Source organism: Danio rerio, chromosome 3 (genome assembly GCF_049306965.1).
Source record: "Danio rerio strain Tuebingen ecotype United States chromosome 3, GRCz12tu, whole genome shotgun sequence".
NCBI lineage: Eukaryota > Metazoa > Chordata > Actinopteri > Cypriniformes > Danionidae > Danio > Danio rerio.
The window spans coordinates 12841239-12862930 of record NC_133178.1 but is presented as its reverse complement, the minus strand read 5'-3'; the positions used below and the strand labels follow the sequence as shown (position 1 = coordinate 12862930).

General features: G+C 40.8%; 1 protein-coding gene across 1 annotated transcript in view; it reads right to left on the bottom strand.

Annotated features, from left to right (window-relative positions):
• Positions 1-21692, bottom strand: part of LOC101884073 (uncharacterized) — a 67645-nt gene that overhangs the window by 39141 nt on the left and 6812 nt on the right. The window contains exons 3-7 of the mRNA XM_068218778.2: positions 17233-17584; positions 15512-17156; positions 13863-14240; positions 13157-13579; positions 11439-11852 (exon numbers count right to left, since the gene is read on the bottom strand). Of these exons, the coding sequence (XP_068074879.1) occupies positions 11439-11852; positions 13157-13579; positions 13863-14240; positions 15512-17156; positions 17233-17566 (3194 nt within the window). The 5' untranslated portion in view covers positions 17567-17584. The remainder of the gene's footprint in view (positions 1-11438; positions 11853-13156; positions 13580-13862; positions 14241-15511; positions 17157-17232; positions 17585-21692) is intronic.

The window sequence follows — 21692 nt, the reverse complement described above, 5'->3', positions numbered from 1 at the left end:
CTTGTTTCGAGTGTGGTCCTGAAAAATCTTCATTTAAAGGTGTATTCACCCCTTCCCCTCAGCCCTACGCATTCAGGCTAAAGAGAATTGGGACACCCCTACCCCTTGGTGTGAACGAGCAAAACGAGGGGTAGGGGTAAGAGGAAGGGCTGAGGGGTAGAATTGGAATTGGGCCAAGATCTCTGCAACGTTTACCATTTGGTTCACATAAGAGAGGGCGATGAATGGAAGACTGATTTTAATACCCCCAAGGAACATTTAGAATATTGTGTTCTTTCTTTCGAGGGAGTGTGCACGGATCAACTGAACTGACCACAGGTAAACTCCAATTAAGCTGATGAAACATCTCAAGAATGATCAGTGGAAACAGAATGTACCTGAGATCAATTTAGAGCTTCTCGGCAAAGGCTGTGAATACCAGAGGTTGGGGACTCAAGTCACATGACTTGACTCGAGTCAGACTTAGGTCACAAAATTTAGGACTTGAGACTTGCTTGACAAATATCCAAAAAAGAGTCGACTTGACTTGGACATGAGTTAAATGACTCAAAAAAAAATGTTTTTGTTAAATACACAACAGTTTGTTATATATTATGTATTTAAAAAGAAAACAAAACCGAAAGTTCTAAGTCACACATGCGCAGTATTAACTGGATCTGGACTGAAACATTTGGTTCAGAAGAACTGCTTTAAATGATTCATTAGATTCATTTGAACAATTCATTTCTTACTCGGCCATCATCAGATAATGCGGTGGTGAAAAATGGAAGGCGCTTCGCCAGAGATAGCCTATTTTACAGGTTTATAGATTACAATCGGCTAATTCGGCTAATTTCACTGCTTCCTGATAGGAGCAGGCCAGTAGAATTTGTAGAAACTATGATACGTGTCTCTAGAAATGCACAGCTTACAGGAGCTGATTATAAATTTATATTGATGAACAAAATGGGGTCTCAATATGATGAGATAGCCCTCATTGATGCTGTTCCTTGCTTGTGCTCTAAAAATGAAAACTCAGGGCCATTCGAAGGAACACACTGATGAAGCCAAAGGAAACGCTTTGGCTGACCGACATGCTTTGACAACAGCCTTTGCCTGAGGACTCTATGCACATTTCCTTGTGGTCTACAACCTCGGCTTCGGGGATGCTCCCTGACATTGATTTGGCTATGTTACAAGCATCAGCCACTGACGAGGATAAGTCCTTCTGGGACGCCTTTTCTTCCACGTTTGATGAAAAGATGGGTCTATGGCATGACAAGACAGGTCGCCTATGTCTCCCACATGGGCACTGTCATTCCTCGTCCACGAATTTCATGGTGTCACTCATCGTGGACGAAGAGGGGTACATGAAACGATGCAATCTTTGTTTTGTGTCCCAAAACTAGAAACCACCATTAATAACATACTTGACAAATGCCTTATATGTGCTCAGTATAATGTATCAAAGCCTGTGGCACAGCACCAACATTTACCAAGACCGATCACACCTTTTTCTGAATGGCAAGTAGATTTCATGCATATGCCCAAGAGGGGACCGTTTAAGTATCTACTGGTTTGCATGGATAAATTTTCAAAATGGGTAGAAGCTTTTCCCTGCTCAAGGGAAAATGCAAAGGTGGTAACACAGAAATTGATCTCTGAAATTATACCTAGATATGGGATCCCGTAAAGTATCGATTCAGATAAAGGAACACCTTTTACATCAAAGGTAACACAACAATTGGCAACTGAATTAAATATAAATTGGCGTTTCCACACACCCTATCATCCACAATCATCTGGATTTGTGGAGAGAACTAACAGAACCTTGAAAGGAAAGATAATGAAGGCCTTAAGACAACACGGTCATAAAGATTGGGTAAAAATTTTACCAATAGTACTAGCAGATTTGAGAATGACACCACAAGCAAATTTGGATTCTTTATTACCATAAGGTGGTCATGGGAAGACCTTTCCCTATCCCATGGCAAGGGGGAATTATGGCAGTGGGTATTGAGCTTTCTAACCACATGTCAGAATTCTCAGTGGCCCTAATTCAGAAACTTAATCAGTATTGGGGAAGGGTAACAAAGAAACACACTGAAATTCCACTTGAGGCAGCACACCCTTTCCAGATAGGGGACAAGGTGCTAATAAAAGATATAAAACCCCAGAAAGATTTAACTGACCCCAAATACGAAGGGCCAGCTGAGGTTCTGGCTGTTACATGCACTGCTGTATTAACTGATCTTTTTTCACAGTGGATCCATGGCACCAGAGTGAAACCATTGAAGTAAATGTCTATAATATGATATTAATAGTTTTTGTTTTGCAGACTACTTCAACTGAAAACCCTACTGGGACTGACACAGGCCCACACTGAAGTACACAACTTTTTCTGGCAGTATGTCTGCCAAGAAGTATTCTCCACCGCTGTGACTATATCCTTGAAACCTTTGCCTTTTACATGTACTATACTTGCTTTTTGTACAAATGCTTTGGGAGATATTTATGAGTGGCGCCCAACATGTGTTTCTAACAAGAAAACATGGGAGCCCTTTGCAGATCAACTAGCAGAAAGAATCATTCTGTTGTAATACCTACACCTAGAACTATGGGTTTGAATATTTTGTTGACGAAACCCCAGGGGTTCATTTTTTTCTTTTTGCTTTAATGGGACAAATGGAGGTAATGTATCCACCTTAAGAGCTAAAGATTGTAATATAGTAATTGGCGAAAGGGATCGATTTTCAGGGGTATATTTACCATGGCGAAAGAATAAAAAATATAGTTCTCTACTAAGTGTTTGTCCCCGTTACATCCCAGGCACCTGTGAACTGAACAAACTTAAATGTGCTAATATCACAAATGAGACAGCTGTCACGGCATGTTACAACCTGAACAACACATACTGTCAACGCAGCAATGTAACTTGTGTCCCCACTTGGCCGAGACAGGATGCGGTCCTGGCAGATGACTGGTACTGGTATTGTGGGGGAGAAACCATCTTCAACACTTACCCCACCAATTGGACTGGTCTTTGTACTGTGATCCAATTACAACACATGGTCACTGTCATGCATCTTGCCAGACAATCCAAAAGGGAACGGAGGTCAGTTCCCCAGGACGACGTACCTGACGAACACCGTATGAGATCACACTGGACTAGATTATGGGAGGCTATGATTCCCAGTTTTGGCATGGCAGATGCCTTAAAACAGCAAGAGATTATGCATTATAGACTGGCCTCTTTTATTAACAGTACCACGGATGCCATTTCTGGACTAAGAGAGGAGATGAGAGCTCTGAGACTAATGACTATGCAAAACAGACTGGCTCTGGACATGCTCTTAGCGGAAAGGGGCGGACTCTGCTCCCTGGTCGGAGAGAGCCAATGCTGCACTTACGTTCCCGCGGATGATGACGATCTTGGACGAGTAGGACAATCTCTAAGGGTGATAAATAGGATATCATCACAGGTGTATGAGGATGAGATGAAGGAAAGAAATTATAATTGGGGATGGAGATTTTTAGAAAGCCTGTTTGGATCATTCGCTCCATATGTCTCAATGGTAGTACCGGTACTTAATATTTTCTTATGTGTATGTATTTTTGGTCCATGTCTTCTGAGATGTTTTATGAAACGAATGTATAGGATGGTTAATGCCTTAGGTAAAGGGTTATGAACATTTAGCTATGAATGGAACTGAGAGTAACCATTTAACAATTAGGGTTTATGAGAATATGGAATGGTCCAGGCTCTTGTAAAAACAGAGCGTGGAAGAGGGGATTGAAAGAAATATCCATGTAGTCACTCTCCAAATATTCTGTTTTTGTAACTGTCTTAAGTTGTCCCTGTACTAGGCAGGCACCTTGACGTTGCGCCTTGACATTCTTGAGCACTGGATAAAATTGTTCTGCTTAACTGAGCTGAATATTTGCACATATTCATAACCCATGTAACCCTGAGTATGATGTATAAAAGCTGGGAATACCCCAGTCTTTTTTAGAAGAGAGCAATAAACTGTTGAATTCACATCTCAGTTTTTGTTGCCTTCCTGGAGCTCCAGCTTACTGAGGAAACACACAGACGATCTGCAATTTATCCCAACACAAAGCTTATACTATTTCGTCTGACTCAGTGCTTGCCACAGATATACTTTACCTGGGCGGACCGTCCAAGTATATTTAGTGACACGTTGTTTTTTTTTTTTTACAGGTATTATCATTCGTCTACACTGTTTTGTATCCGCCTAATTTAACCAAACATCCACGATCGATGTAGTGGAAAATCCTCTCTCCTTACTCGTTTAAACTGACAGCAAAATATACCTACATTAGTAATCAAAGCATTTGCCTTCTTTAAATAATCTACAAGTGTAAATCTTGTAAATATGATTATTTATGAATATTATTTGTGATTTTCTGTTTCTATTGCTTTTTCTGTCATTTATTTCTCATTTGCTGAATATTTAATTATTTTGATGATGTCATTAGGCTAATATATTTATATATATAATTAGATTGACTTGAAAGTGACTTGCTAGACCAAGCTACGACTTGACATGACTTGAAATAAGCAATGACTTGACTTGAGTCTGAAAAAAATGACTTGACTTGCTTGAGACTAGAAGGTTATGACTTGAGACTTGCTTGTCACTTGCACATGTGTGACTTACTCCCACCTCTGGAATACGGATGTACATGTGATTTTTTTCAGCTTTTTTATTTTCAATAAATTTGCAAGGATCAAAAAATCCTTTTTTTCACATTGTTATTATGGGGTATTGTGTGTAAAATTTTAAGGAAATAAATGAATTGAATCCATTTTGGAATAGGCTGTAACATAAAAATGTGGAAAAAGTGAAGGGCTATCAATACTTTATCCATAACATGGATATTCTGATCTGTGATAGTTGTGGTGGAGAAAACTCGAGCTGCAGAGTAACACACTCATGTGTGTGGATCCACAAGAATCGCTGTAACAGCTGAGAGATGAGCAAAGCTTACTTCATGCAAGCAGGTCAAAGGTCCACACACACACACACACTCTCTGACAGAGAAGCAGAGCAGAGATGGAGTTCTGAACTTTTATTTTCTCCATTGCAGTGAAATAGGGGCTCGTGGGTTGCCCTTCATAAGGGAACTTCTAGGTCTGTCTGTATAATCAGACATTGGGTGTGCTTTAGACGACCAATCACTACTGAAGATATGAAAACGGGCCAATGAAATGCCAATTGAATTGTCGGAGCTTAGCTCCCCAGCTGAAACTGATGAGCAAATTAAGGCTATATCAGTCGGCTGTTAGAGTCAGCTCATCAGAATTGTTGCTTCAGACCCGATCACGTGACTGAAGACACGCTATTAGCCAACCTGGTTTCAATTTTACTAACCAGTGCTAGAAAAGACGCAACAGAGGCAGTCAATCTGGGATTCCTTTCCCCTGAGTGTTTCGCTGGTGTGCACAAAAGAGCAGTTTCCATTTAAAGAGGCAGATTTCCTAAGAGAACAACAGTCAATCAACACATCTTTTTCAAGAAGCTGTTCTGACGGGGCTTTTCTGGATGCGGTGGTTTCTATCTCCATATGATGGGCGCGAGTATAACATGACAGGTCTGGGGGTCCAGCAAATCGATGCTGTGCCCATGGACAGCTCATGCTCTCGCTATAAGGGCGTGGCTGTTGCACAGCAGAGACAGCGGTGTCAGCCAACCCCGTTGCTCCCCGTGAATGTGGTTAGCAAGTGGGGAGATCTGAGGATCAACATGGGGTTTTATCCGTCGCCTCCGGCCCCACAGACCCCCCCACTTCTCCACAGTGTGCCCCATCCAAGCTTTGGGTGGTTGGCGATTCATCCCCCGGAATACCCGTGCCTCCACTTGATGACACTGGAGATCAAAGGTCCATCGCGACATAGGAGGACAAGCTGTTATGCTCAGATGACAGACCGGGTCCACTTTCATCCTACAGGATGCAATGCGCGGTCATGGTTCTTGAATCAGACACAATGGCTGCGCTTCCTAGACTGTTTTGGCAACGCGGCTAAAATGGCTTGTCCCCCAGTCCTACTGCCGGACCGACTACAGGGTGTGACGTGCGGGCCGATGTAAGATGAATCTTCCAGTCCCCGAAGATGAATCTTCCAGTCCCCGTGCACATAGCGAGCACATTCTGGCATAGACAGAGTTTTTCTCCGGCCGGTCCATGTGTGCTTCTGCCATCACCTCCCTTGATGGCGAGGGGGCCAGTGGGTACGAAGCTATTTCCTCAGGTGGTGCGCGCCGCCACATGGAGGGGTAAGCTGAGACCCCCGGGTTATCTGTGTCTCTCATGGCCGGAGCCCACACCACTGCGGTCCATGCTTTGGCTGTGCTGCACAGAGGCGGTTCTTCCCCAGGCTTATGCGTAAGCTCTCTACACTCTCATGAAAATTTAAAGTCGGCCGCCCATGCCCTGGGGAGGACAATGGCAACATGCTGGTCCGGAAATGCCACCCTCGCCTATCCTGAAGATATGCGGCCCACTGACAAAGTTCGCTTTCTTAGTGTGCCCATATCCCAGGTAGGCCTTCTCGGCAACATCGCCGGAGACTTTACCAAACAGTCCTCAATATTGAGAGATCAGTTGTGGGCGATGGAGCAGGTCATGTCTTGGTAGGCTCGAAAAACTGCTCTCCCTATCAGACCTGTCTGCGCTGACGTTCCTCGCCGAGTGCGTTCTTCCTGAAGCTCCAAAATGCTCTGCCGTCACAGTCCGTTCCACTGACTAAGTGTACGCGCCGAGCTCCTTCGCAGGGAGTTGATGCTCCCGTAACAGGTTGCCATTAAGTCCAGCAATCGGACTGCAAAGAAAACCTGAGGTGGGCCGCTTGGAGAGGATGAGAACCGTTTTTTCCCCGGTGGAGGCTGGAGCTCCCCCCCAAATTTATGTAGCAATCCTTAAAGAGCGGCTTTTCCTCCCTCTGGGCGTGAAAGCTCAATTGCTGCCAGCATGAGATGCACTGCCTCCCAGCTCTCAGCTTTGGTGCATTTCGCCACAGGGCGCCAGGGGATGAGATCCTTTTTTCGCGCCTCCAACCACTCCACGGGATCCTGGGAGGAAGGTAAGAGTCAATCTCTTCATTTCACCTCTTCCTCAGGTCACTCTGCTTCCCGGGATGAGCACTCCCCATTCCGAAGCTGCCCCTCTGACTGGTACGTCAGCGATCAATCCGGTGATGCAGCTAATAGGACTCTGTCAGCCTGGTTAGCGCGGCTCGGCTTGATATAGTAGCTCACGTGGGCGGTCAGACTTCGCTTCAATTCGCTTTGGCCACCCGAGTTCACGGGTGTGTAGTTAAGCGACTATTCGATATGCCACCCCATCTCGAGTGAGAACATTGTTATCCTCCTGGCGAAGGATATAATCAAGCAAGCCCTCCAACCGAGATGAAGAGTGGGTTTACATCCCATTCATCGTATCCAGAGAGCGGCGGGTTATACCAATCCTATCTGCGCGTTTTGATCTGTCATCTGTTCAGGATGACGATCGAGACGCTCATGCAGAAATGCATCCCCCAGTGCGTCCGTCTGTGGGATTAGTTACAGCTATAGACCTGAAGGATGCTCACTCAATGTCTCGCTCTTTCCCTCCCTATACTGTGATTTTTCCAGAGTGCGACGGGGAGCCGAGCATGGTAGGAAAAGTCCTCCGATTTGGGCTCTCCCTGTTTCCATGCGTGGAGGATGCCCTGTGCTTCTTGGAGCATGCGCATCCGCGTTCTTGATTCTTCATTGACTGTTAATATTTTACGTCTCTGGACTAATCTATTATGCACAGGGACCTGGGGCTCCGGCACCTTGGCCTATGTGGGTTTTGCTTCACCGGGTGTACGTCATCACGCTGGGTCTCCGCACCTTCAGCCCCTGGATGGATCTTGCCTTCTACAGGCCTGAGTGCCCTTAGAACAAATGTCCAGTTATGCTGTCATGGCTGTCAGGGCTGACAGGCTATGTGTATCGAGCATGCAGCTGCAGGTTTGCAACTGGACCCCAGTTGCATTGGCATTTCAACTGCCTGGAGCTGTTGGCATTGTTTCTCGCTCTCCGCCAGTCCCTACCGAAGTGGGAGAGGGAAGCACATGTTGTTTAGGATGACCAGCACGGCTGCGATAGTGTACATCAGCTGTTTTGGCTGGTATGCGTTACTGCAACATCTCTCAGTTAGCTTGCCATCTGCTGCTCCAGAGTCTTCCGGCTAAAAAGCTGTGCGCTGTTCATATCCCGTACAAACTCTTCATGCCGGCTTACATGCTCTTTTAGGATTGTTATGTTTCCGGGAGAACGTAGACTCCACTCCGGTACGTTCCAGCTGTTATGGCATGCTTCAGAGAAGCCCAGTTCATCCTGCTGTTTCTCCCGAGCGGCCCTTCGCTGGCTGCTTTCTCTGCTCTGCACAAAACTGGCTCTCAGCTGGCCTCGGGTTACGCAGCATGTGTCTTTCCCCAGTGAGCCTGCTCACACAGACACTGTGCAAGATCGAGGAGAAGAAGAGAGGGTCTTGCTCGTTGCGCCTCTCTGGCCCAACCGGAACCGAGTTTCCAGACTCACACTACTCATGATGGCACTACCTGATAATTCCCCCGGAAAAAACACTTCCATTTTTCAGGGACGGGCACCCATCTGGCCCCGTGCAGGGCTCTGAAACCTCATTGGACGGTTTCTAGACAGAGGGCGGTGGACTTTGGTGACCTATCAGTGGTTAACACCGTCACTCAGAAATAGTGCTCCCTATTAGGCATGCATATGTTCTGCAGTGAAGTCTATTCATTGTGTGTTAATTCTCTCTGAGAAAACCCCCGGACATGCCAGATTAGTGTTGTGTTTTCTTTCTTCAGGCTAGCTGGAGCGCAGGCTGTCTCCCTCCACACTGAAGGTTTGGCGTGCGATCATCCCTATTCTCTCTGGGGATGGAAGCGTGCTGGGAAGGCATAACCTCATGAGCCGATTTCTCAAAGGCACGTGGCACGAGATGGCTAATTTTATTCCCGCCCCCTCTCTTGCCCTCTTGGGATCTCTAGCTCCAGCGGTTATAATTAGATCCATTGAGCCACTCAATCAGTATCTATAAGTTTCTGTCTTTAGGCAGTTCTGCTGATCATGCTGGTATCAGGAGGGTTAGGATTCCGGTGGCATTTTCCGTCAGCAAATTGTGCCAGTAATTCGGACCGACCTACTCTCACGTTTACCTGAGACCTCGATTCATCTTGCGCCAAGGCTCCTACCACCCCCCTCTTTTTTAATGTGAGGTGGTAACCCTGCAATCGCTGCCTGAGGAGGAGGCAGACCCAGCCTTTTTTATTGCTATGCTTAACCTGACACAAAGCATATGCAGCTTTTTTCTGTTATGATTAGAAGAAGGGAAGTATCAAAATAGAGGTTGGTTCATGTGTTAGGGTGAGCTGTGTCCCCGAAGGGAGAGCACACTTATAATTAATACTATGATATATAAGCAGTGCCTCCTTTTCGGCGCAAACCCTAGAGAATTCCTTTGAAGCCTCCAGCACCTGACTCAGCGGAGGAGTCGAGTGCATGGCTCAGTGTGTTGTCTGGTGTGCCCATCTAGTCTACCCACATACTGAGGTTTGGTGCCAGCTATGTGCATTCCCCTGTTCTTGGTGATGCCATTCTCAATATTTTTTCCACAGTGTGTTCCCCCTTATTAGACGGCCCCGTGTCTTCCCTAAACCGCTAACTAGCTTATCATATGTAGCTCTCCCTCTCATTAGGGCTAGTCCATAAGTCTCTCTTTACCATCAGGTCTCCCCTTCTGGGTAGCAGGTGGTCTCCGCTGCATCCTCTACCTTCGGGGACTGGCACGCTTTCTCAACATACTGTCGTATTTCCAAAAATCCCTTGTCTATATTGGATAGGTAAAAGCACACTTACGACCCCCAATAAAACATTAAACATTTTATTCCCATGTAATGGTAATATGTTGGGCCTAGAGGACGTTGGAAGGTTGCGCTCTTGGTGATGTCAGAGCGCTCACGATTTGGCTTGGCAAACTACACATCAGGTGTGTGACGGGCTTGGCTGCTGTCTCGCTTTCCATCAGGGTTGGGGGACTCGAGTCATATGACTTGACTTGTGTCAGACTTAAGTCACAAAATTAAGGACTTGAGACTTACTTGACAAACATCCAAAAAAGACTTGACTTGACTTGGCTGTCATGACTTGAGACTTCACTTGGACCTGAGTTAAATGACTCGGAAAAAAACTTGTTTTTGTTAAATGCACAACCGTTTGTTATAAATTATGCATTTGAAAACAAAACAAAACCAAAAGCTATAAGTCACGCATGCGCAGTATAAACTGGATCTGGACTGGATCATATGGTTCAGAGGAACTGTTTTAATGATTCATTAGATTCATTTAAACAATTCATCTGAATGATTCATTTGCTACTCGGCCATCAGATAATGCGGTGATAAAAAATGGAAGGCGCTCCATCAAAGATCATCTATTTTACGAGTTTAAAGATCACAAACAAGACGGCTAATCAGAGTTTAAACTATTTTGTCTGACTCAATGCTTGCCACACATACTATACTTAACTTGGCGGGCCGTCTAAGTATATTTAGTGACATGTTTTTTTTTTTACAGTGATTCTTCTACACTGATTTGTATCCGTCTAATTTAACCAAACATCCAAAGTTCACAGGGCTGTGTTCTCTGGACTCCTCATGTGGTGGACTTCTACATTTGATTGGTTGCCGCTGAACTGCGTCAAAGCTCATTACCATAAAGTTGACTTAATTTTAACTCTCTTCGACGCCCACACAGGGGAAGACAGCTTACATTGAAAATGAATGACTTCAGGCTACTTTGGCGCTCTTGTCGCTTTCGGTCTGAACGCACAGTTAGTGTAAGTTAACGCATTTTTGCAGTATTTGCACACAGTTTGTGTTGTCCAGCCCCACCTCTTGCTTAACACTGGTGTGCACGTAAAGCGAGTTTGCACCTGTAAATACAGTACCCCTATGTTCAAAACATGTATCATGATTCATTCAACATTTCTACCAATTTGAATAGCCATCTGTTTGAACAGATTGTCAACCGGTTCACTGTCAATTGTTACACATATCTGACCCCATTCCATGAATTCACAATGACAACACAAAAATTTATCAGGCTCTAGATGTAAATAAAATAATAATAAAAACAAACAACATTTAGAAAATAAATTTTTACACACAAATTGCCCCTCGGCTAACCTTAACCTTGATTTAAAAAAAATCAATCTTTTATTTACTACACTGAAGAAATGGGGGCAATATTGCAGCCTCAAATGCCTAACATTTTGTAAATTCATAACAATATCCACCAAAACATAAGTGTAAAACATTAATATGCCGTGAATATAAATGATTGGATCGCTGGGGGTTAAATGAACAAAGTAGCTGTAGATTGTCTTACCTGAGCTGTGAGATAAAGGGCAGACACTGGAGGAAACTTCTCAATTCACTCTCTTCATCTGAAAATTCTCTCAGCTCTACTGGTTTCTTCTCTGTTTGGAGTTTCAGTACTTCCAGGAGGACAGAGGTCTTTCTCTCTGAGAGATCTATGATCCAGACATCAGGAGACTGGAAAACTGACTGTAATGCTGGAAGGAAACTTCTGCCTGTTTTAGTCTTATAGTTCTTCACATGTGAGTAAAGATCCAGCAGGAAATCACTCTGTTTAATTCTGTCAGTCAATTGATAAGGAAAGGAGCTGTATGTGCAGACTGATGATAATTGTTTCAGCATCTGCTCTGTCTTAATCTCTGCTGCTTTCATGAAGAGTCTTAAAAGAAACTGCACTACATGACTACTACTCCAACAGTCAATCCTGTTATCAAATAATAAAACATCAGTATAAACAGACACATCACAGAACTCTTACTGTTTCTTACATCAGTATACATACAGTGAAGCAAGGTTATAATAGTTTTGGATTTTTCATTAGTTTTAGTTTCTATTTCGTTTTGACTTTTTGTTTTTAAATTCAGTTAGTTTTTATTAGTTTTAGTGGCAGATTTTCCTAATTTTTATTAGTTTCTTTCTTTTAAAATGTCTTAGTTTTAGTTTAGTTTTTATTAGTTTCAATATTAGTTTCAGTTTTTTTAAATGAGGATATTTGCTAGGTACAAGATTCAAAATCAACAGGATAAATATTGGATATTTAAAAACGCAGTCATACATTTTTTGAAACATGTATTCACAGAACACATGAACACTATCATCTACCACAACCATCTACCCATCCTCAAATTCAAATACAACAGCCCCCAAGATAGCAGCCCTAAGTACAATATCTGTTGCAACTACAGTTCAGTAATACAGCAGGTTGTACTGTTTGTGTTTGGTTCACTAAATCACGCATGCGCAGTATTATCGGTTCAACGCCTCTTAATGTAACGTTGCTGTTCTAATAACTGAATGAGAGCATATATTGGATTATTTACATATAATTTATACATACATTTATAACATACATTTATAAAGTAAGAAGTGAGTGGATAAGTGCTTACTGGAGACGTGAAGCGTTTCAAATGATTCAGTTCGATTTGGTGAACTTGTTCAACCGGTTCACTTAGAATATCCGGTTAAAAAGATTCGTTCGCGATCGTGTTACAGAAATAAAACCATTATTGGGCACAAATGTGTTAAAGTAATAGATTTAAGGCTATGTATTTAATGCTGTCACCATGCTGCTGTCATGTCTACACGTTGTTTTTGTCGCGGGAGCAACAGAGAGGATGACTAGAGAAGAACCGGTTCGATCCGGCCAATGGCAGCAGGAGACCCTGAGGTGCGAAAAGGTCAAACACAAACACCTGCAGCACGGATTATATTTACTTCTTAAAGGCTTACAGTAAGATTATGTATTAAATACATTTCCAAATATGAAAATGAAGGAGGTTTTTGCTATAATTCTAGTTAGTTTCAGTTAGTTTTGTATGTACACAATACAGTTTCAGTTAGTTCTAGTGTTTGAAAAAACTTGTTTTTATTTTTATTTCAGTTAACGACAATTATTTTACATTTTTGTTATCATTTTTTAATTCGTTTTCGTTAACTATAATTACCTTGCAGTGAAGTGATATTAAATGAGAAGTAGGCAATTAAAATGAATATCCAAAAGTTCAGTACCTGAGCTGTGAGATGAAGGGCAGACACTGGAGGAATCTCCTCACTTCACTCTCTTCCTCTGAGCATCCTCTCAGCTCTACTGGTTTCTTCTCTATTTGGAGTTTCAGCACTTCCAGAAGGATGGTGGTCTTTCTCTTTGAGAGATCTATGATCCAAACATCAGGAATCTGGAAAACTGACTGCAATGCTGGAAGGAATCTCCTGCATGTTTGAGTCTCAACGTCCTTCAAATGTACACAAAGATCCAGCAGGAAATTACTCTGAATAAGATCATTATTGCACTCTTCAAGAGGAAATCCTTTATAACTGCACACAGACGACAGCAGATTTAAGAAACTTGTTCCTTTGTCTGTGTCATTTTCTACTGCAGCAGGAATGAGATTCATCAGGAATCTTTTTCCTTTATCACCCATCTGCCAAAACCTGACCAAAAAATAAACCGCTCAATTGAGACAACATGCATATAATTGACATTTACACAAATTAAATAAATTATATTTAATTTTACCAAATTGAACTAAACAAAATTTTACAAAACAGATTATACTCTACAAATATAAATCAAAATCAGAAAAACTGCTTTTTGATGCAACCTTGAGAATTATTATACAGCAGACAATAAACACTACATATATTACATTAACTAATACTACCTACTACAAACAAATCATAGATGTAGATAAATGAATATACTGAAGTTCAGTACCTGAGCTGTGAGATGAAGGGCAGACACTGGAGGAAACTCCTCACTTCACTCTCTTCTTCTGAACATCCTCTCAGCTCTACTGGTTTCTTCTCTGTTTGGAGTTTCAGCACTTCCAGAAGGAGAGAGGTCTTTCTCTCTGAGAGATCTATGATCCAGACATCAGGAGTCTGGAAAACTAACTGTAATGCTGGTAGGAATCTCCTGCCTGTTTGAGTCTCGTAGTTCTTCACATGTGAGCAAAGATCCAGCAGTGCCTTGCATATGTCGCAGTTGTTTTCATTTCTCACACAAGAAAAAGTGCAACAGCACTGAGATGCTTTATGGAAGAATTCTAGTAGGATTGCGATTTGTTTTAGGGGCTCTTCATGAAGCTTTAACCTAAAAACATAAATAAAATATACTGAGAAGTAATAACTTTTGATTTTATTATTGACCTTATTCTCCACAGACGAGCGGGCGCTGCCATTTGAATCTTTTTGGCACGAGACTTCCGGTCTCATTCACTTCCATTCATTTTTAGACATTAAAAACTGCTCGTTTCGCTGTTTGATGTTGCAAACTGACATTTCCTTGTTATATTATTTTACTTGGTCTGTATAGTCATGCAAACATTAGTTTGTAGAGCAAGTAGTTTGACCGTTTTTTGCCATTTATTATTCCTTGTCATTTCTCCCATAGGCGACTGAAACGGAAGTTTTAAGACAATTTTCGTCTCCAATTTTGATCCCACTATTAAAATTAGCTGACAAAAGCTCTAAATTATCCAGATTTCTCCACAATTAAAGCTGAAAGGTGCTAACATTGTCTTAATTGATGCTCAACACACACAAATCTGTTAAAATCTCAAAAAAGTACTTCAAGGTGTCTTGAACCTTTAAAGGTGTAAACCTATTCAGTTAAAAATCGAGATGTATCATGATGCATTGACAATGCTGAAGATCCTGCTACAGAATGTTCACGTCACTAGTTCTCATGACCAGTTGCTGTTTAATTTATCAAGTACTGTTATCTGAAGGGACTATCTTGGCTAGAGCTCACAGTTTGGGATAACATTCCACTTTTTACTTTCATTACTATAGTGTGAACATGTCACTTCTGACACCTCTGTAAAAATCTCAATGAACCGCATATGAAATTTCTATAAAATACAATGTGACATTCCCTATGTCAGACTCGGACGACTGCAAGACAACCAGCAATTTCTCAATTTAGAATCCAGATGTGCAGATGTGAAGATGTGCTGTGGTCTCTCCCTTGACAAAGAAAAATTTCACTTTTGAACCACTAAAGGCATTTGGGGCCTAATGGTCAATTAGTTGGACTCATAAGTCAAAGGTTACAAAAACCAGGAATTGAAGGTGCAGGAAGTAATTAATTGCTTCCCTGGCGCTGAAAGCAATAGCTGCCCACAGCACCAGATGTATGCTCACTGTGTGTGGGTGTGTGTGTGTGCACTTGGATGTGTTAAAAACAGAGGACCATTATTAATTATGGATAAAACCATTATTGAAAAAGCTCACTTTTATATGGTCTATTTTGAAAACTTTATTTTAAGGGGAGTATTTTACAGGACTTTGTATGAGTCTGGAACTTTGCTTTAATGTAACTTGGAGGGTCAGAGAGGTCTCAGATCTGCTAATCTCTTGTACCTGATGTTTGGTGAGCAGCTGAGCATCATGTCCATTCCCGTGTCCATAATGTCACAGTTCTCAAGTTTCACATAAACCTCTTTATCTCTGGATTGAGCAATAATGTAAGCCAAAGCACAATGCTGATGAGGATCAAGATCCACTTCAGGCTCAATCTGATGGTTCATCTTCTCCAGGAACATTAAACAAGCTTTAGGAGACTGGAGCTCATATAAACACTGACACATATAGAGAAGATCAAACTGTTCACTGTGACTTTGAGACTCTGAGGCTCCGAAGAAACTGTTTAAAAACTTCTCAATGAACCAGTCATGTGTTTTCTTCATCTGATCCTCTGGAAAGAGACTCTTGAGTAGTTTGGTGTTGTGTTCGCTCAGAAGTCCACATAAGAAAGGGAGCACGTGTCTCATGTGTTTGTGCTCCTTCGTCTGACTGAGCTGTAGGACATTCTCAATATTTTCTGGGTTTTCAAGAAGCCACAAAGCTGAGAAGAACTCCTGCATTGTGTTGTGGAGAAATGCACAGTATGTTTTACCAGACGTAGCCGAGTCTCTTGTCGTGATAATTTTCAGAAAAGCATGACAAATGTCTGTCTCATCACAGTTTATTAAGTTTAGGTTTTTCTGCATAGTAGCATTGTATGCCTTTTCCATCAAGGGTTGAATCTGATCTTTGATCTCTCCAAGGTATTTATCTGTTTGGTAATACTTTCTCTTCCCATGTCTTTCCACAGCAAGACGGAAAATGTGAATGTACATATATGTGACCGTGTGTAGACTGTTTTTACCTTTGTTCTGTTTAAATGGAGTGATGGCAGCAGCTATAAATGCATACATTGGCACGTGGCTGAGACTGAGCAACTCTTGATTCTTCAAAATGATATTTAGAAGATCAGAATTAGAACCCAACATCTTCTGATAGTAAGCCTGAATAGACTTATCACTGAATCCTTGGACATACACTTTCTGAGTTGGCCAGTCTGAGAAAAGGGGATCATCTTCCACCTCTGATCTGCAAGTGATCACAATCTTAGCATCGGGCAGGAGCTCTTGGTGCATGATCTTCCATAAGATGGAATTTTCTTCCAAATCTGTCACACCATCGAATGCAATGACAACATTCTCAGAGTTTTCCTCAATATCTTTAAACACTTCCTTTCTATCTTTTTCCATGGGTTTCAAATACACATCAAATAAAACTGATTCCAAACTGCCAATGTTAGAACTGTGGCTCAAAGAACTTTCACTAAAGTAAAACATGTAGTCCAGACCTTTGCCACTCTTCTCTGCCCACAGACGCAACATTTCCTGGACAACTGTAGTCTTTCCTATCCCTGGTTTGCCTATGAGGAGGATCTTCTTGTCCTGACCTCTCAGAAGATCCAGAGGTGATAGTGAGTGTTCCTCTTTAGGAATGTAAGCTCTCAGCTTTTTGTTTCGCAGTTTTTTGCATTTTTGGATTTTTGATTGTATTTTTCTTTGGGGAGCTTTTTCCTCAGAGTCTGTTTCTAAAACAAGAGGTATAAATTGGAAGCTCACTTGTGCCTTTTCTAGATATTTACGACAACTTTGCCTTTGGTCCTTCAAAATACTTTTTGCTTTCTTCCTGAGCTGTGCTTGGTAGTTCTGACAGGGCTTTGTGTCTACTGTAAAATAAAAACATGTATTATTCAAAAGTTTTCATTTGTATTTTTACTCAAATTATTTCATTCATCTACTCACCAAATACATAGGTGGTGTCTACATCTTCCGATCTGACAGGAAAACAGGTGATCCAGGAGTGTAACTCAGGAGATAAGGTTCTCTTCTGAGTGGCATCTAGAATGCTGAGTAATTCATAACTTGCTTCTTCCCCTTTGTTAACAACCCAGTCCATTATACTTCTTGCTTTATCAAACTCTGTCCTCTCTGCTTTAAGAGCATCAACTTCATGTTCACTGAAAACCTTTCGCTGATAAAGATTCTCAACAATCAGAGGAAGGTTTCTCATTCCTATCACCAGTTTTCTTCTGGCACTTTTGAGGTACTGGATTGCAGACTGCTGAGCGCACGCCATACTGAAGGTATTTCAGTCCTGTACATCACATAAAAAAAGAAAAGTAATAAATAATCTATAAAATGGTTAAAACGTGAGAGAGAACAGATAACTAAGCATTACAGATGACTTATCCTCCTAATGCAGGTTGTTCCATAATCGTAGACCAGTAACTAATACGACAATAACCGGTTTTAAGGTTTATCGTGATTTGGAAAAGTCAAGGTTTAACAAAAAGCTAAGATTTTCTGTTATACCATTCCTGCGATATATGCAAGTTTATTATCATTTATTTTGTGTGTGGTTTTTGTGACATTTTATTTAGTTTTTTAGGGAAACAATATCTCCAGCAGCAAAAGAGCATTCACATTAATGCTACTGGTCACATCCACTTATCACATCAAGGCTACTGGTCAGTCTAATTTTCAGCAAACATTTGAAAAACAAATCAATTACATGCCAACATCCAGCATCCTATGACCTAAACCAAAGATGACTTTTCACTAATGAAGATAGCTCAAGTCAATGATTTATTTTTATTATTTGGCTTGATGTTTATTATTTACGGTTCCAAAATATTTGAAACATTTGTAAAAAAAAAATATAATGCTCTATTTTGACGATCTAGGCACAAAGTGCTAAGTCCAAAGTGAAGGGCGCAAAAGCATTAAGGGCGTGTCAAAATCCACTTTGCGCCACGGCGCATGGTCTAACAGGGTTGAACTTATTCTCTTGAGTTATAGGTGTGTTTTGAGAATAAACCAATCAGAGTCTCATCTCCCATTCCCTTTAAGAGTCAGTTGCGTCTTGCCATGGCTATTTACATGGCGGACTTTGTAAGTGGAAAAACTGGGCTCTTCACTAGCGAGAAAACAGTTAAACAGAGCATCTGCAGTGTGAGAATTAGCCTCCTAATTCATTACTTTCACTCTCTTTTGTGGATAAGGAAACGTTTTGCATGCACAGGCATCCATTAGCCTACATAATTAATTTTGTTTGTTAAGCTCAATGATTTGTCTTAAAACTATTTCTGAATTCAGTTCTAATTTCGTGCAAACGAATAAATGAACAATAATAACGAAGTGTGCTCAAAAAAAGAGTTATATCCAAATAAACATGCTGTGCTCCATATGGTCTAAAACCTGACATGTGGGCAAATCTAAGCTTTTGTTTTTAATAAAACAAATATAAATATGCATGTATTAAATAATACTACTACTAATAATAACATAATACAAAAGCAAATTGTCATGAATAAACTGAAAGAGCCCCCTGGGATGAAGAAGGCATGAAAGCAGTTTTTTTTATTTATTCATTCATTAATTTTCTTTTCGGCTTAGTCCCTTTATTAATCTGGGGTCCCACAGCGGAATGAACCGGCAACTTATCCATACACACTCTTTCACACCCATACACAACGAACAATTTAGCTTACCCAATTCACCTGATCACGCCACCCTTAACCCGAAAGTGAAAACGAAAGTGACCGGTTAGCAAAGTGAGGACCGGGGGGGATGAGGGTGTCATGGATGAAATTGAAGACCGGGGGTTGGGTTGTGGTCGCGCACGGCAACCTATCTATTCTTCCGCCAAGGCGCGGGTATAACTGCTGAGGACGCGGGTGGTGAGGGAGGTGTTGAGTATGCCATCCTCTTTATTCTGCCGCACTAGGGGGCCGCCTAGGTCGCCTCTATGGATGCGCCGGCCCTGTGTATGTGTGTGAATGAAAGACAGTGTGGTGCTTTGTGTCCATGTGTGTGTGTTTATACAAACAGCTTGTTATAATTAAGAATATAATCAGAATCTTATACCGACTCCCGCTTACCAGTCACAGTAAAAGTGTGGTTTTCCTTGCATTCATAAGCATTATTATTGAAAAATACTTTAACTGTTGGCAAGAATGTTCAAATTCTAATGTAGTAGCCAACCAATTAAAGTAGTGTGTGATTTCAATATCAGCAAGAATAATTCAGACATCTGGCTGAATCTAGTTTACAGCAGGCCATTTTTTATCTTCAAATTAAATCTGAAAAGTGATGATTTCTAGCAAATGGCAGCAATGTTGTATTAAACTCTTTTAAGGTTGTTTCCACTATTAAACTGAGGAAATGTACATTTAAATCTAATTTTAAAAGTTGCAATTTAATAATCACAATCAAATTCAAACATTAACAAATTACCTAATTAAAATGCCATGAATCACATATAGTTTAATTAAAAAGGGAGACATTTTTATAACTTCAAACTTTTATACTAGCCTTTGGTCTATTTTATGTGCTACTTCATCTCAGTTTAGCCTATATACTGTGTGATCATCATTCATTTGTTAGATAAAATTAATTTTGTCCCATTTACTTCTACTTTTTACAGAGCACCAGAGGGCTTCAGTCATTTTGACATGTTTGTAATTCATTATGGCTCCGTAATCACAATTATGTATGTGAATGTGGCTGTACGGCATATTATTGATGATGATTGTCAATGTTGAACATTATGAAGCTGCAGGCCCGGAGACCCAACTGCACACTCAGACATGCACTTCCGGAGCTACACAGTGCCACCTGCTGTTTGAAAGATCGCCTAACCTAAATTCAACTGCTTATAAATTGTAACTTACTCTATTTTTCTACTATTAAATATTACACTAAGATTGAATACATTATTATATAAAATATACTAGATTATGACTTAATGCATTAATTCTGTTGTATATTTATTAATGGTTATTTGTAAATATAGTTCAGTTACGTTTTTTAATGGTTAAGGATTTATCACATTGTTTAGTATTGAGTTGAGGGAATGAATATGATCTCTTTTTCACATATAATAAATGATAGTATTCTGAGTATTTTTCCCACAACAAACCTTATTTTTGAGCACTTTTTCATGAAGTCATCGAGCTGTAAGCAATGTAAGGAAAAATGTTGAAAAGTTTTAATTATTGGATGAATAATTATTTATTAGGTAGAAAATAACATCAAATAAAATAAATGCTTTGCATTCTTGTTAGGGAGATTTTTCATTTCTCGAGCAAAGAAATGGAAATATCTATGGCATTTAGTGCACTGTATTAGTGTTAGCAAAGACCGCCCTATTTGAATTGTAATATCTATCAGGGAAAAAAATGCACAAGTCACAAGCAAATTATTTTGGTTTAACCTAAGAGAGCTCATATTGTAAATTATATGCAGATTAACTGATATTTTTGATTTCATTCATTAATTTTGCCCTTCCAGCTGCAACCCATCACTGGGAAATGCTGATACATTCTCATACACTACGAACAATTTAGCCTACCCAATTCACCAATAGCGCATGTCTATAGACTTGTGGGGGAAACCGAAGCACCCAGAGGAAACCCACGCGAGCACGTGGAAAACATGCAAACTCTACACAGAAATGCCAACTGACCCAGCCAAGGCTGGAACCAGCGACCTTCTTGCTTTTGAGGCGACAGCACTGCCTACTGCAACACTGCGTCGCCTATTTTGATTTCAAAAGATCTTATTAGTAATCATTACAGAACTTAACAATTGTTAACAACTGTAATTGTGTTGCTGTTATTGTCTGTGCTAGCACTTTCAGATAGATAATAGAGTAACACAGTAGACCTACATAGCACTCAAATGTGCAAATAATAATTGCGTTTTATATTATACATTTTGTTTAAACATTTTTACTTTAAAGGTTTTTATTTTGCCTGAAAACTGCCTAAAAAATTCTCCTTGAAATGGTACAATAATACATGAAATAAGAACTAGCTGTAAATTAAAATAATGATTAAAATAATAATAATAATCTTTTGACAGTAACTGGTCAAATCAAACACTCGAATAATTGCTTGTTGTTGTAATAAGATGTCTTATTGATTTACGCCATAAAACTTGGTCATTTTCAGGAATCGCTTTAATAAAATCAATAACCTTATTCAATGTGTTCGATGTTGCTACATTCTAGAAAGTGCCGGTCTGAGCGTGCAGTTGGGTTTCCGGGCCTGCAGCTTCACCCCTTAATCAGGATGAGACAAAAATTGTCAGGGACAGTCGTTTTGTAATATTTTAAATTAATAGTGTTGAAGTGACCCCAGTAACAAAACAATTAGCAAACGACATTAATAATAACGATGATAAAATACCACTCTTTTTAG